At 52.3% G+C, this 15,248-nt stretch overlaps 1 protein-coding gene across 1 annotated transcript in view; it reads right to left on the bottom strand.

Moving 5' to 3' along the window:
* The window catches only part of LOC104558995 (G patch domain-containing protein 8-like), a 54,728-nt gene extending 40,724 nt beyond the window's left edge, over positions 1-14,004 (bottom strand). Inside the window, exon 1 of the mRNA XM_062018306.1 lies at positions 13,905-14,004. Coding sequence (XP_061874290.1) covers positions 13,905-13,949 — 45 coding nt within the window. The 5' untranslated portion in view covers positions 13,950-14,004. The remainder of the gene's footprint in view (positions 1-13,904) is intronic.
* Positions 14,005-15,248: the final 1,244 nt, after the last annotated feature.

The following is a 15,248-nucleotide window of genomic DNA, read 5'->3' as shown; positions in this document are numbered from 1 at the left end:
GCAGGGGTCAGGAGCTAGGAAGGCAACTGGCAGTCTCTGGCTCCAGAACACCCCTTGGTGCTGGAACACCCGTGGGAATGGCCATTTCAGGAAAAAACCATCTGTTGTAGCTCTGTGGAAATTCCAGAGGTTTCTGAAACCTCAGATTCCTGACATTGCAAACATGGGGATCCATTCCTGGCCATTCAAGAGGCCTGTGATGCACTGCCCCAGAAAGGAAAAAAGATCTGGCTTTCTAGCTGCCAACTCCAAACAGGAGTCATGCCTGCAGCTGAGATCAGCACTGAAGCCATGCAAGGAGGTCTTTTTGGCAGGCTTTCCTGTGCTCCCTGGGCACCACTCAGCACCACAGCCCTGGGAAAGCCCAGGAGGTGCTGCAGCCTTGGCTGTCACCCCGCTCCTCCCCCAGGCCCCCAGTGCCACTGAAATGCTCTGGCTGCTCTAGCACCCCACACCTGGCAGCTCTTATTTGCATCCCAGCCCCACAATGACTCTGAGCAGGAACACCCAGCACCACTGCCAAGAGAAACATGTTGCTACTCTCCTCCTTTCTACCAACACCAACTTTTCCTTCTGCAAGCACTTTAATGAAAGCCAGCACACCAAGCAAATGCTGGCTGGAAGGGGCTCTGGGTCGAGTTTTATGAGCCAGGCACCAGCCTTCAAAACCCCTCTGGAAGGAGCCTTGTATCCAGTGATTCAAATCTGCAAGAGACCATTTTGACAAAAAGCTCTTGCCAAGAAAACATACTTTGATGCTGGTGCCCCAGCTGCCAGCCCATCCATCATCTGCAGGCCACAGTGCTAATTCACCCAGGCCACGCTCTGCTCCCAGCAGCCTTCTTTCCCACGGCCTCCCCAGAGTGAGTTTGGGGCTTCATCTGCCAGCAGCAATCCACTCCCATCCCTTTTGGTTTTTTGGACAGCCTTCAGAAGCAAGCTGAAGGCAAGCTTACTATGTGTATGGAGTTGAGCTGCTTCAAAAAGCTAGCACAGTGTGAATTGTCAGCAGGAGCAGGGAGCTGATCATTCCCCTGTGCTGGGCTGCACCTAAAACCCTGTGTCCAGTTCTGGGTCCCTCTTACAAGAAGGACATGGAGGTGCTGGAGAGGATCCAGAGGCTGGGCTACCAAGCTAGGAAAGGGTTTGGAGCATGTCTCAGCTGAGGAAGGGCTGAGGGATCTTGGGCTGTTGAGCCTGGAGAACAGAAGGCTCAGGGAAGACCTTCTGGCTCTCTCCAGCTACCTAAAAGGAAGCTGCAGCCAGGTGGGGTTGGGCTGTTCAAGCAATAAAACAAGAGGAAACAGCCTCAAGTGTCACCAGGGCAAGTTCAGGTTGGATGAGGAGGAATTGCTTTGGTGCCAGGGCTGTCAGGCACTGGAACAGCTGCCCAGGGAGCTGCTGGAGTCCCCATCCCTGGAGGGGTTTCAGAGCTGGGTGGGTGTTGCACTGAGGGCAATGGGCTGGTTCAGAGGCTGCACCCCATGAGCTGAAAGGTCTCTGCCAACTGAAACCATTCAATGACTCTGTACAGACTGTACATGTATGTGCTGTGAAGTCAGGGAGCCCAGTGGGGAGGAGACAGAAAACCTGTGTCCATGTCAGAAGGACAAAGCCCAGCCCTCCCCAGCAGCAGTGCCCAGGAGAAAAGCAGCCAAGTGTGCACATGCTGGTGGTGAATTTGCACTGCTGACTGCTTAATGCCAGCAACAACACATTTATTAACACTTGGTACATAAAGCAATTAACTCCATGTAACATTTAGTTACCAAACACTTGAAACAGTCTCAGCACAAACACAGCCCTGCTTCTCTTCCCTAGGTCTTTTCCCCAACATGACTTGCTGCCTGCAGGTAGCTCTGAACATGCCAACTAAATTACCTGGAGCTGGCAAAACCTTTCTGCCTACTCACAGTCTCCTTGGGCACGCTGCCTGCCAAGGCAGTGGCAATGGTTTGTACAAAGGCAAGGGTCAATTCCAGTTGGAACACACACCTCGCTGAGCTGAGGCTGCACAACTGCATTCTTCTGTGCTTAAACACAACACCTCCTCCCAGAAGGTGTGCAGAAGCCTCAGTCCATCACAGCCAAGTGCAAAGGAGGCATAAAACCCCTCTCCAAGCTCTAGAGATGCCACTACTGTCTGTCTCACCTTTTGGGGTGTATGTTTTGGTGGGTTATTGTCACTCAGTGTTTACTTTGGGAGTTTTGTTGCTGGGGATGGGGTGTTTGTATTTTACACATAACAGCAATGCTAACACCAGAACTTTCACAAGAGGCAGGCTGCTTCCCAGCACCTTTAAGTCCTGGGTAAGCAAATGCCACCTGAGTAGAAGGGAAGAAGCCCTGGTGGGATGCTGCCAGGCTGCTGGGAAGCTGACTAGTACAGGCTGGGTAATTTAAGGCACTGGAATAACAAAGTGTCCAATCTGAAGTGCAATCAATACTCATCACAGAGACTGTTCTTTATTTATCACTCAAGTATTGATAAAGGGGAAATTTCCCTTCCAGCATAAAGCAGCTTGCCCTGGCAAAAAGCAAGAGGGAAATCCAACAGTCACACTGAGGGTGGATTCGAGGGCGTGTTGGGCCTGACGGTGCCTAACGAGCAGGAGAACAGTGGTTGTGGCTTCCAGGGGCAGCTTGTTAAGGCAAAGCTGGCTGCCACCGTGGCCATTCAGAGCTGGGACTCTGTGGAGCTGGAGGGAGCACAGTTTGTCCCTTTGCCTCCTCATCCCTGGAGCTGGCTGAGGAACAAGCTGGGGGGAATTCCATCTGTTTTCCTTCTCCAGTCCTTCAACCTGGCACATCAAATGGATGCAGGTAGTGCTTCTGTTTTGCTCTACCATAAAACAACAAATCCCTTTCATGTGTCCATCTAACAATGTATTGAACCATAACGTTGAATGTTTTGAGGATAAACTACATTTTTTGCAAACAGGAACCACAACCATTGACTTCATGTCAATATGTCTTTGATATGTATCTTCTGCAGATTGAGGGATGCTTCCCTCTTTGGAACAAACCTTGAAGTGAAAAGGAGAAAGCAATCCTTACAAAATGGATACCAGGCCATAAAATAACAGCTGCATTAAACCTTTAGCTATTCAGAAACTACTCTTCCCTCCCTGGATTTCAGAGATGAATGCAGTGCTTTTCTCCCACTTATCCTCTGCCTCTCTACTTTAAAGCTGCCTCCTTCAGGCTTCCTCACTTCTGCTTTGTAAAACAAGATGTGCTGCACTTCTGTTACTTTCTTGCAGATGCCATCTCCATCCTGAAGCAGCGAGGCAAATAAGATGAGAGGGCTCCAGGTAAGCATCGTTTATTGCTCTCACTTTGTGCTCCAGCACTAGATACACTTCACTACAAGCACGCTGGAATTCACTGCTTGGGTGAGAAGCAAGGACAAGCCTTCAACATTCCTCATTACACTCCAGGCACACGGAGTGGTTTCCCTGCCACACTCGCCTCCAGGAGTCAGTATGTTTGCCCCCTGTCTCTCTGTGTGTGTATTACCATCTGAACTTTGGCTACCCACCCGTTTTGGTTGCTCACAGTCACATGGCCTCTCCTCTCTTCACTTTCCCATTGTTTGATCTTCCCAGGAAGCTCTTCACCAGACCTGATGTCTTGGAGCTCTCAGACACACCTAACCCTCAAGTTGGGAATACAATGGACTAACAAAAGCTGCCTCCCCGCAGGATTTTACACCCTTATTCTCCCTTATTTGGGCTGTAAATACTTCAGAGCTCTGGCCCAACAAAACTACCATTTTGTCCAGGATGAAACCCAGTGGAGTCTGTGCATTTTCTGAACTCAAGTTAAATAGCTCAGGGGAAAGAGAACTGCTGTTTCTTGCTTACTGATAAGGTCACAAGCACTGTACCAGGGAGCCTGGTCAGTATCATTTCAAAACAATTAGGAACTTAATCACACTTTCATCCCCAAATCTTTAGTGGTAAGCATTGTTGAAGTGACACAAGGAATTGTTGATTTCAGCCCATTTACCCAAGTTTGGTATCACATCATTCACTGTCTCCCCTCCACAAGGCCCCTTTTCGCCATGGTGGGCAGAGACAAAGCAGCTAAGGACACACAGATCTTACTGGGAGGGCTCTTTTCAAAGCATCTTTACAAGGCAGAGGAAAAAACACATTCTCTCCTTCCCTCACACTCCCCAAAGAGGAGATATCCAAAACCAGAGTGACTGCTGAGCAGTGCCTTCTCTAAGTCACCTACGGCATCCCCGACTCCACGAGGAGAGAATGATGAGTCACTTCAGCTGCTCCAAGGCTGTGAGAGCTCCCTGGATATTAATTACTGGACTGCTCTTTCCAATCTGTCCAAGCACAGAGGATATTGAGATGTCAGCATGCAAAATACCCTGCACACAGAGCACGTTGGTGACGGGAGTTAGTGGCTTCTTTTATGAACAGCCCCAAGTCACCCAGGTCGCCACTGAGAAGTCAGTGTGGCAGTCTGAGCTTCAGACCTTGAAACAGGGCTCTTACAGGGAGATGGGAGAAAACTAACACAAAGGAGGAGTACAATGGAGACGGGAGAGCAGCGGCTTTGCTTTCAGAAGGCCTTCATTCAGCTGTCCTTTCAGTTACTGCTCCCTAGGAGAGCTCAGTTACACAAACATTCCTAGCAAAGAGATGTCAGTTAGGAAAAACAACAGGAGTCAGACATGGGGAGCCTAGAATGGGAATACCTGGGCACAACAGTGCCTGCTCCACCAGTCCCAGGCCTCAACAGTCAAACAAGACTCCAGCATCAAACTGATGCCTGAGAGCACTAAAGCCAGCTGACGACTGGGGAGGGGACAAGCAGAATGCAGCTGCCAAGATGGCAGAGCAGGAACAATCTATTTATGTCCACACTGGGTTTCAGGCTCAGCTCCAGCAGGGGCACAGCACCACGTGCTCCCGTGCCCCTGCATGCAACAACCTCAGGAGAGTCATTCTGCAGTAAAGCCTCACACCACTCACCATCATTCTTTCTCAAATGCACTGCAGGAAGAGCCCAGTGTGATGTCAACGCTTAACTGCACTTGAAAGGAGCAGCCTGTGCTCCTTAGATGGGAAACAAAACCAGTTTGCACTGGTAGAACCTCAGGAAGAGCCCAAACCCCAACATGTCTATTACATGTACTTTAGGAAATGGCATTTTAAGACACTGAAACACATCAGAACCACCTGTGCATACTCTGTTCATCCATCCATTCCATCACTAAAGCTGAAACTCACAAAAACTCCAAGTCCAGCCATAAAACTGGGGCTTGATATCCACAAGTGCCACTTTAGAACATTTAACCAAGCCTGCTGCCTGCCCCAAATGCTGTGAAGGCATTAGGCTGCACACCAGCAGCTGAGACACCAGGAGGACCTAAAAGCAGAACTGGATACCCACAAAAAGGCTGTTTGCTAGAGCACATGAACCCACAGCAGACTGTGGTAGCTCCGAGCCACAGGGTATTTCACAGTGGCCTCCAGTTACTGCTCTGGAGGAAGCACAACCGAGATCTCTCTTCTCCAGTCACCTCTTCTGCTCTGCCCCATCTGCTGAGGCCTCATCTGGAGTCCTCTGGCCAGCTGTGGGCTCCCCAGCTGCAGAGGGATGGGGAACTGCTGGAGAGAGGCCAGCACAGGGCCAGCAAGATGCTCAGGGCACTGGAGCATGTTCCTGCTGAGGAAAGGCTGTGGGCACTGGGACTGGTCAGGCTGAAGGAGACTGAAACCCACCTGGACACACTCCTGTGCCCCTTGAGTCAGGGGAACCTGCTTGAGTGGGAGGATAAACTAGAACAGCAATTGCTCTGTGAGGTCCTGACAGTGCACTGGACTCTCCCCTAAGCCAAAGGATAGCGATTGCAGCAAACCACACATTCACTTTATGTTGCATTTTGCACCTAGTTCTCTTCTCAAAAGCCTTTTCAGACCTGCCAGTTTTGCTCAGCCCCAAGCTGGAGTGACCCACCTCTCCCCACAGTGCCTGAAGGGCACACATGCCAGGGCTGTGGAGTTACCTGTGGTATACAGGCAGCAGAACAAAAACCAACTCCAGGCAAATAGGAGAGGAGTCAGAAGCAAGGTCTGCTAGCACTGCCTCTTGTTTTGTTTGTTTGTGAGGCTCTATCACCTACATCTGCTCATCTCACCAGCAAATTCCAGCCCACACAGATGAGAGAAGGAAGGTGTTAACAGCAAATCCAGCTCACCGCAACTAATCCACGGTTTTGTTACACACAACCCCAATGTAAGGGGTTCATCATTTCCCTGCCAGCTCCACCCTGCCCTATGGATGGTGCCTCCAAGCCTCAGACACTGATTTATGCTGCCCTTTTCAGCTAAGCAGGACGTGATGACTCTATAGGATGGAAGATCTCCAAAACGTAATCGATGCAGACAACCGTGCTGATGTTTAGAAATGCATCCAGAGAACTCAAAAACAACTCCAGGAGAGCCTAGCTCAGGGTGTTTCATGAATATTCGTTATGCACCCAGGAGAAAGTACGTTTGGAAGACCAATATGCACCCAGAAGATGACTCTGTCCAACCCTGCTCTCGCTGGAAGCTTCCTTGGGTCACTTTAAAGGCCAGACAGTGTGACACAACAGCAACTTTGCACTGGTACCTGGAAAGCCTTTGTTAGTGCTGCCCAGAACAAAGGCATCCCTCTTCCTGTTCCCTGGAGTGAGTGACTGTAAAGATGCAAAAATAACCAGTCATCCTTTCCTAGCAACTGAGGTGAATAACTCCCAAACAACAGGCAGCACTCTCCCAGCCCTCTGTGGGCTATAAATCACCTGCCCAGTCCCTTCCCCGTGGGTAACGATGGACACTGCACAGCTTCACATCCTCCCAACTGCTGAACATTTACAGTCAATGGCTTGTAGCTGCAGCAAAACCTCATTTGAGCCAATCACACACACATCAATGATTTTGACAGTACTTAAAGGAAAAGCCAATACTGTAAGATCTGGATGTGAACTGCAACTGGCAACCTTTGAAAGCAGCACCTTGTAATTACAGGCTGGGGCACTGACAGCACCTGCTGCTTACCAAACTACAAGTAAATCTCAGTGGTAAAATTCTACCTATTAAGTCCAAAACCACTAAAACCCAAAAGCACCCAAGGAGTACTCCTAGGTCAGGAGCCTTAAACCAGGAAAGGGTGCAGAGAAATGCCTCATTACAGCTGTCCAATTAAAAACATGTTCAGAGATAAACAACTTGTACAGGAAAGAAGGGGAAGCCAGAGGCAGGTCCCTGCCTTGCATACTTTGGCACCAAACTAGAGCAATTTAATGTCACTGAGATTCCTTCTGCTGCTACCAACAGCAGCTAGAAATGTGTTCCAGCACAGAGGGATGCTCTTCAGCTCTGGCATAGCTGCTGGAAGAGTGGCAGCACTGGCCTCACTCACCCCACTTGCTCACTGCCATTTCTTAACATACCTCGATGCAGAAGATGCTGCAGCTCCCAGCAGTCACAGAAGGGTTTGGGAAGGGACCTGAAAGATCATCCAGTTCCAACTCCCAGCCATGGGCAGGGACACTGCACTAGCCCAGGTTGCTCACAGTCCCATCCAACCTGCCCTTGGACACTTCCAGGGATGGGGCAGCCACAACCTCTCTGGGCAGCCTGTGCCAGGGCCTCCCCACTCTCACTGTGCAGAGCTTCTTCCTCACATTTCATCTAAGTCTCCCCTCTCTCAGTTTGGAGCCATCACCCCTTGTCCTGTCACTCCAGGCCCTTGTACAAAGTCCCTCCCCAGCTTTCGTGTCGGCCCCTTAAGGGCCTGGAGGCTGCTCTAAGGTCTCCCCAGAGCCTTCTCTTCTCCAGGCTGAACACCCCCAACTCTCTCAGCCTGTCTCCACAGACATCAGATCATCTCCATGGCCTCCCCTGTGCTCCCTCCAGCAGCTCCATGTCCTTCTGATGGTGCCCCAGAGCTGGATGCAGCACTTCAGGAAGGCATCTCACGAGAGGGGAGCAGAGGGACAGAATCCCCTCCTTTGACCTGACTTACTACATCTAACAAGAGAGACACAGAGGAAATACCCTGATGGGATAGTGCACTAATTATTTCATAGCTATAGTTTATTTACCACAAACAGAATTCCAACCTTTCACAGCACAGTCTTTCCTTCTTTTCCTTTCTTAATACAACACTTGATACTTATTTCTCATCCAGAACGCCCCAGAAAACCTCACTGAGGAGCATGTTAACTGGACCCAAACTCCTAATTCACTCCACAAACCTCAGTTCAACATTTTTATCAATGACCTGAGGGGGAATGGAGCAACAGCCAACTCAGTCTGCAGATTATGAAGCCTGACAAACAGTGAGCAACCATGTGGAGAACGTGTTTGTCCAGAGCAAGCTGACCCAGGAAAGAGCAGCCTGAACTCAGCACACAAAGACTGTTTCCACAGATCCCTGTACAAACACACCTGCAGCACGGGGCTGCAGCTGAGCAGGCAGGAGAAATCCAAGTGAAAACCTCTTCATGCAATTCAGGAGTAAAAAAAGGATGAAAATACAGTCCATGGGTGTGTGACAAAGGAATAAAGTAGTGGAAGAAAGCCGCTTAACTCCACAGATGGAGTCTAGACTCCTCTGTTCAACTCTTCTAGTCACAAAGGAGGAAAATTTTAGGATGCAGAAAGGGTAACAACACACCAGGGAAGGCAAAATGCCCTGCAACAGGAGAATTGAGAGACCAGAGCACTAAGGCTCTCCAAAGAGGCCAGGACTACATGTATGCCCTTGCCTAAGAAACGCTGGCCAAGAACTGCAGCAGTGCTTTGTGATCAGATGAGCTGCTGAAGCTCTACATCCCCACACAGTGGGTGTCAGGAGACTAGTTAGGTCGAGTTTTGTTTCAGGGGGGGTGATTTGGAGCTGAGATAGTTTAGCTGGTTTGTGGGACTGCAGAATGAAGAGTTTGCAGTTAACCACGGTGACAGAGACATCACTGCATGACAGAAGTGACAAAAGGTACGATCAAGACAGCAAGCAAGGCCTCTGTAAAATTCACTCAGCACACCAGTGCCAAAGATTCACACTGAAGTTCACATTCTTCTAAAAATGGCACCATCACTACACAATCTGCTTTATAACACATTTCTCCTCAGTCTTTTCCTCTCTCCCTTGCTCACGTCAGCCGGCAAAAACACCAGCCACAGCTCTGACGTTCCTGCTTTGCTCAACCAAGGGGTCAGCACATCTTGGTGAGGAAACAAGAGTCCCCACCAGAACCATCATCCCAACCTGATGCCCAGTGAGGACATCTGAACACCACCAACAGGTTGTTGAAAATCTAAGATTAATCCCTGAATTACAGAACACACCATGGACAAGGCCACCCTCAGGACTGCTCCCAGCTACAACTGGCACAGGCAAACACAAACACCGGGATCTTACATCAGCTGGAGGCTCAGGATAACACCTTTGGCAGACTCCAACCTGCATTCCCCTTCCTTAAGTCTTTCTTCTCTCAATCAGTAAATGAGGCAAGAGACAATGATCCTATTTCTTTCCTTGCAGCACGAGGAAACCCATCAACTTGCTTTGCCCCATGACCCACAAGCACTCCCAGCCTGCTGAAGGATATGCAAATTTCCCCTTCTACAATTAAAAGGAGAAAGATATGGCAAGGAAACACACATTCTCAACATCTGGGAGTCACTGGGAGCTCCACTGGGTTACAGCAACGAGGAGACAGTCAGTGCATTCATTCTTTTTGCTCAGTACAGTTTAGATAAAGAATAGAGTAGTTGCAACTACAGGAGGAGAACTGAGATGTGCATTTCCTTACTGCAGCAGCCTCCTGTACTGCCCATGGTTCCCAGTAACCTGTTGAGATCCTCTGGTAGCCCACTCCACAGCTATCATTCATCATTACTTGAAGTTACAACAGCTCAGGAGTTTGTGTCTGCCTCGGGGAATCCAGCCAACCAAAGAGAGGGCAGGAGCAGGCAAGTGACAGACATCCCTGCGACACAGAAGCACTAAGGATCATTTAACTGAAGGACAAAGCTTGTCTGTGGCCCACTCAAAAATAACCCCTCCAGTGACAGAAAAGGGAAGGAGGTTGGGGTTTATTCATTCAGCAGACTTAACTCATCATGTCAGAGCCTAGAGAGAGGGAAAGAGAAGGAAGGTCAGGAACATCCTTCCTCCTTCAGCAGTTCACTGCCTAAAGCCTCCCAAACAAACTGCTCTGCTGCCCTGCTCAGGGAAAGATCAAGTATTTCTGGACAGAGCAAAGCTAAATGCCTTTCACTAGAGCTGCCCTCGAGTTCAGCACCTGCAAAACACAGCCAAAAGCAGGGCCTTTCCCTGGAGTGTTTCTAAGCTTTTGGGGCACACAGCAAAGAGAAGAGAGGATCTCCATCCTTTGCACGGCTTCAAAAGCAACACAGCACGGCAAAAGCAACACAATCCCATAAAAACCAAACCCACAAAAGCTGCTCAACCATCTCAGTGCAGTGATGCCCTCCCATGGCATCTCCTGCTCCTTTCACACCCTTCAGAGTTTAACTTTCAAAGCCCCCTCAGCCTCCAGGCTCCTGCCACCCACCACACAGGGCACTGGGAACGTGTTCCAAGCACGTGACCCTTCTCCTGCCCCTCCACATCACCATCTTTATCCCCAAGGGTATCTGACTTTCTTACCCTGACACTAGCTACTCCTTTCCACAGGGTTCCTTACAACCCCACAATAGTGTCTCTGTTCCCTCTGCAGCTTTCTTTATACTGACTGCTTCGCTTTGGCTGCAGTTACAGGGAGGTTCTCTAGTCCCTCTTTACCCTCCAACCCTCAGTTGATCCCTCTGCTCCACAACCTCTCTCTCCTCATTGTCTTTTTATGCACTTCAGGCCACTTACACCTTTTTCATGGCTGGTTTAGGTCCTTTCCTTCCCGACCCCATTTCCCTCCAGTGCTGGCTGTTTCCATTCCTGCATGGAGCTTCCTTCAGTCAGGCCCAGGGGGGACACAACAGCTCCCAGCAGCTCTCCTACCTTTAATCCGCTTCTCTCCAGCGTATCAGCAGCTCAGGAACATGAGTATCACCCCTGCTAACCTCCTCTCCCCTGCCCACACCAATGCTCCACTCCTACTCTTGCCAAAGTAATCCTCTCAAACCCTGGATCTCCCCAGTTTCTCTCCAGAAGGAAGGCTGCTAACAGTAAAGACAACTCTAAAAGCGCTTGTTTTCACCCAGCGACTCTCTCCCATCAGCCACATCACTAATCTCAAGCTATTTGCCTTTCTTCCAAGCAGCTAAAAGCTTCCTTTGACCCACACGCTTCTCTCCTGACCTTTTGTTTCCCTTCCTCTCTCCAGAGGGTAACACATCCTTTTGCTTCATCACGAAGATCACAAGTAGAACGAAATCTGAGGGATGTCTACAGCCTTCCCCCCCCAGTCATGCTCCATTCCTGCTTGCAGCCGTGTCATTTCAGAGCCCCATCTCCCTTCTGTCGTGCCTACTTGGGTCTCAACAGTAACACTGGGTCATGTCTGCAGTCAAAGGATAGAAACTTCAGCTGCTGAAGCCTGGAATTAAACCTGCTAGAGATGGCGTGGGGAAGGCACCCTTAACACTGGCAGAAACACTCCTACAAAGGGAGCCTACAGACAAACTTGTAACTTCACACTAACAGCCTGTCTTGTTCTTGCTGTAGTTTGGAGATCTTACAGAGAGGATCCAAAGCTGCACAGTAAAGGCAGGGGTATTTTTACCTACGCTTAGCAACAGCCACAGCACAGCTTTCACAGCGACCTGCAGACACACAGCATGGTAAGCCAGCCCCTTTATTCCACACCCCGGCACCTCTCAAGCAACCTCCCTCTAAAGAGGGGAAAAAAGCAAAAATAGCCAAAAATCTTCTCTGATTTTGATGAGGAATGAGGATAGAGAAGGTTCAAAAAGCCTTCCTCCACCAAGGTACTTCAGAAAAGTCATCAGGCTGACCAACTGTCCGGGTACATGCACAGGCACTGGAGCTGCCCTCAACTCAGTCCCATCTTGCCCAAGACATTTGGGCTCAGTTTCCCCCTCAGCTCTTTCCCAATTCATCATTTTCACATTCGGTCCTCTGCAAGCCTCAACCAACTGCACACTGTCACTTCCCTGAGGACTGATTCCACCTTCCCTTCAAAGGAAGCTTTAAAGCACAACATAAAACGCCCTCTCACTGGCCAGTCCTCAGGAAGAGAAGTTACCCTGCTGTAAAAAGCCCTCTTGTGTCATCTTCTACTCCAGTTTAGGGGAAAGACAATGAAAGCCTGACACTTGGCATGGAGAAAGCCCAGATTAAAAATAGTGCCCTTGCTTAAAGTGGAGGGAAAAGAAGGTTGTGAGTGGGTTATTGCTCCCGAGCGTGCTCGACAGCTTTTGAGATGTCAGCATCGGGTAATGGAGCCCTGTTTCCTCTCTGACATCACTCTGCATTCTCCCTGCATGACCAGAGCAATGACACACTAACAGGTTTTGCTCCTACAATTCTTTATCCTCTCTTTTGCTTGTTTTCCTTTGGCAAAGGGACAAGAACAAGAGCACCCAGTGAAAGGCAGATGCGAGCACCGTTGTGTAACAGGCAAGCAGGGAGCTCAGCCATTGCTGGGGTATCCCCTGCAGCACCCGGCTCGGGTGAGGTTCCCCATCCCTCCCCCCCCCCCAAGCAAACCACCATGAGAAATGGAATCTCAAACTCTGCTTCACCAAAACAGGAACTTCAGAAACTCAATCACACCATTTCAGTACTTCATTGAAGGAAAAGAAGGCAGCATCCCAGCCCCTGTGTTTAGAGCTGCCATACTCACAGCCCCTGCACCCCAGCCCCTGTGTTTAGGGCTGCCATACCCACAGCCCCTGCACCCCAGCCCCTGTGTTTAGGGCTGCCATACCTCCAAGCCACAGAAGAGGCAAAGCAAATGGTGCAGGCAGCCACACTGCCATGTATTTTCTTGTGTGTTTCCAACACTGTTTAATAACAGCTTGGGAAATGAGCATCCCCTAAAACACCCAGAAGGAACAACACACGTTAATTACTACTGGATGTCCTCTCGTTTTAAGGCTGCACCTTCACGTCACATGAAGCACAACCACTTGAGCTCTGCAACTATCAAAAAAGCCCTCTCAGATGTTTAAGCAGAAAGCACGAGTTTGGGTGAAACGCACTGTTCCAACTTTAGGCTCCCCAAGCAAGGACAACAGATAAAACGCTCATCAATGGCTCTTCTCGAGCTGCCTTTGCCCTCACTACTTTTGTTTTTCTGTCTGACCTCGAGACTCCCGGGCTGAAGTCAGAAAACAAAATGTCATTGTTTAAGCTTAATGAGTCAACGTTAATTTCCCCATTGTTTATTTAAATCCCCTTTCAACCGGCAGCAGCGGCGTTCATTACGTCGGAATACTCGTGTCTTTCTTCAGAGGAGGGATAAGGAGACGAGAAACGCGTTTGGCACAGAGGGGGTGGCTGCCACATGCCGGGGATGCCCGAGCCGGGGCTGGGGGAGCGGCAGCGGGCAGGTGAGCCCGGCCCGCACCGCTCCGGCCTAACGCCCGGGCCAAGCGCTCAGCTCCCGGCTCCCGCGGACCAGAGTTCGCTCCCTCAGAGGGGAGCCCCCGGCGGCCCCTCCGCGGGGACGCTGCCTCCCCACGCGCCGCCGCCGCCGTCCCGCTCCCCGCGGGTCACCTTGACAGCCCGTCCCGGCTCCCCGCGCCCGCTCCTTTGTGTCGTTCTCCGCCACCGCGAAGCGCCGGGCCCGCGCACACAGCCCCGGCGCGGGGAGGGGGGCAACGGCCGGAGGGGGCCCGAGGGGGCCGCGGCCGCCCCGGGGCTCGGCCGGCGGGGGTGTTGCTCCGCGGTGCGGCCGTTACCTGGAAGTCCCTGTCCTCGTTGAAGCGGGAGAACCTGTCCGCCATTTTGCGCCGCCGCCGCCGCCTCGCTCGGCCCGGCCCGGCCCGGCCCCGCGCTCCGGCCGCCTCCCCTCAGCGCCGCCCGCGCCGCGGCAGCGCCCGCCCCGCCCCCGCCGCGCCGCGCATGCGCCGGCCGCCGCGGCTCACGCGGGCAGCGCGGGGCCGCCCTCACGGCGAGCGGCCGGGCGGGAGGCGGCGGCTCGGGGCGCGGAGGCCGCGGCGCTTGCAGGGGGCTGCCAGGAGCGAGCAGAGAGCGGCCGGCACCACCGGCCCCGCCGCCGGTGGGAACGGAGCCCGGGCCGCGCGTGCGCCGGTCACCCCCCCTCACGGCCGCCCGCAGCCAATCAGGGCGCGAGCTGCCGCGGCACAGCGCACCGCCCCCCCCGCGCCGCGGGTCGTGCTGCGCATGCGCCGAGGCGTGAGGCGGCCGGGGAGGGCGGGCACCAGCCTTCCCGCCCTCCCGGCTGGAACCAATGGGGGTGCCCCGGCTTCTTGAGTGATGGATCTACGGGCCAATAGGGTGGCCGCTGCTCCCTGCTGCACCCCGGGAGCGGCGCGCGCGCAGATTCGCCTCAGAGCGGCCGGGGCGGGAGGGGGCGCTGAGGGGCGCGGGGCGGCGGCGGCCGCACGGCCCGGCACGGCCCAGCACCACCTGCGGGCAGCCCGGAGGCCAGTGGTGGTGCCAGCGGCCAGCCCTGAGGCGGATGATGGTCCCCTGAGACAGCTCTGAGGCAAATGATGGTCCCTGGGCAATCCCTGAGGCAGATGATGGTGCCCAGGGCCAGGCCTGAGGCAGGTGATGGTGCCCAGGGCCAGGCCTGAGGCAGGTGATGGTGCCTGGGCAAGCCCTGAGGCAGATGATGGTGCCCAGGGCCAGGCCTGAGGCAGGTGATGGTGCCTGGGCAAGCCCTGAGGCAGATGATAGTGCCAGGATCCAGCCCTGAGGCAGATGATGGCACCCAGGACCAGCCCTGAGGAGGATGATAGTTCGCTGATGACACCAAACTGGGAGGACTGGCTGATTCCCCAGAGCCTGAGCTGCCATTCAGCGGGATCTCGACCGGCTTGAGAGTTGGGCAGAGAGGAACGTCCTGCGGTTCAACAAGGACAAGTGCAGAGTCCTGCAGCTGGGAAGGAACAGCCCCCTGCACCAGGACAGGCTGGGAGTTGAACTGCTGAAGAGCAGCTCTGCAGGGAGAGTCCTAATTAATAATAAACTAAATATGAGCCAGCAATGTGCCCTCATGGGCAAGAAGCCAATGGCAGCCTGGGATGCATCAAGAAGAATGTGGGCAGCAGGTCAAG

The sequence above is a fragment of the Colius striatus genome, chromosome Z, assembly GCF_028858725.1.
Source record: "Colius striatus isolate bColStr4 chromosome Z, bColStr4.1.hap1, whole genome shotgun sequence".
Taxonomy (NCBI): Eukaryota; Metazoa; Chordata; class Aves; order Coliiformes; family Coliidae; genus Colius; species Colius striatus.
The sequence above is the reverse complement of the archived record's forward strand: the minus strand, read 5'-3'. Positions and strand labels throughout refer to the sequence as shown.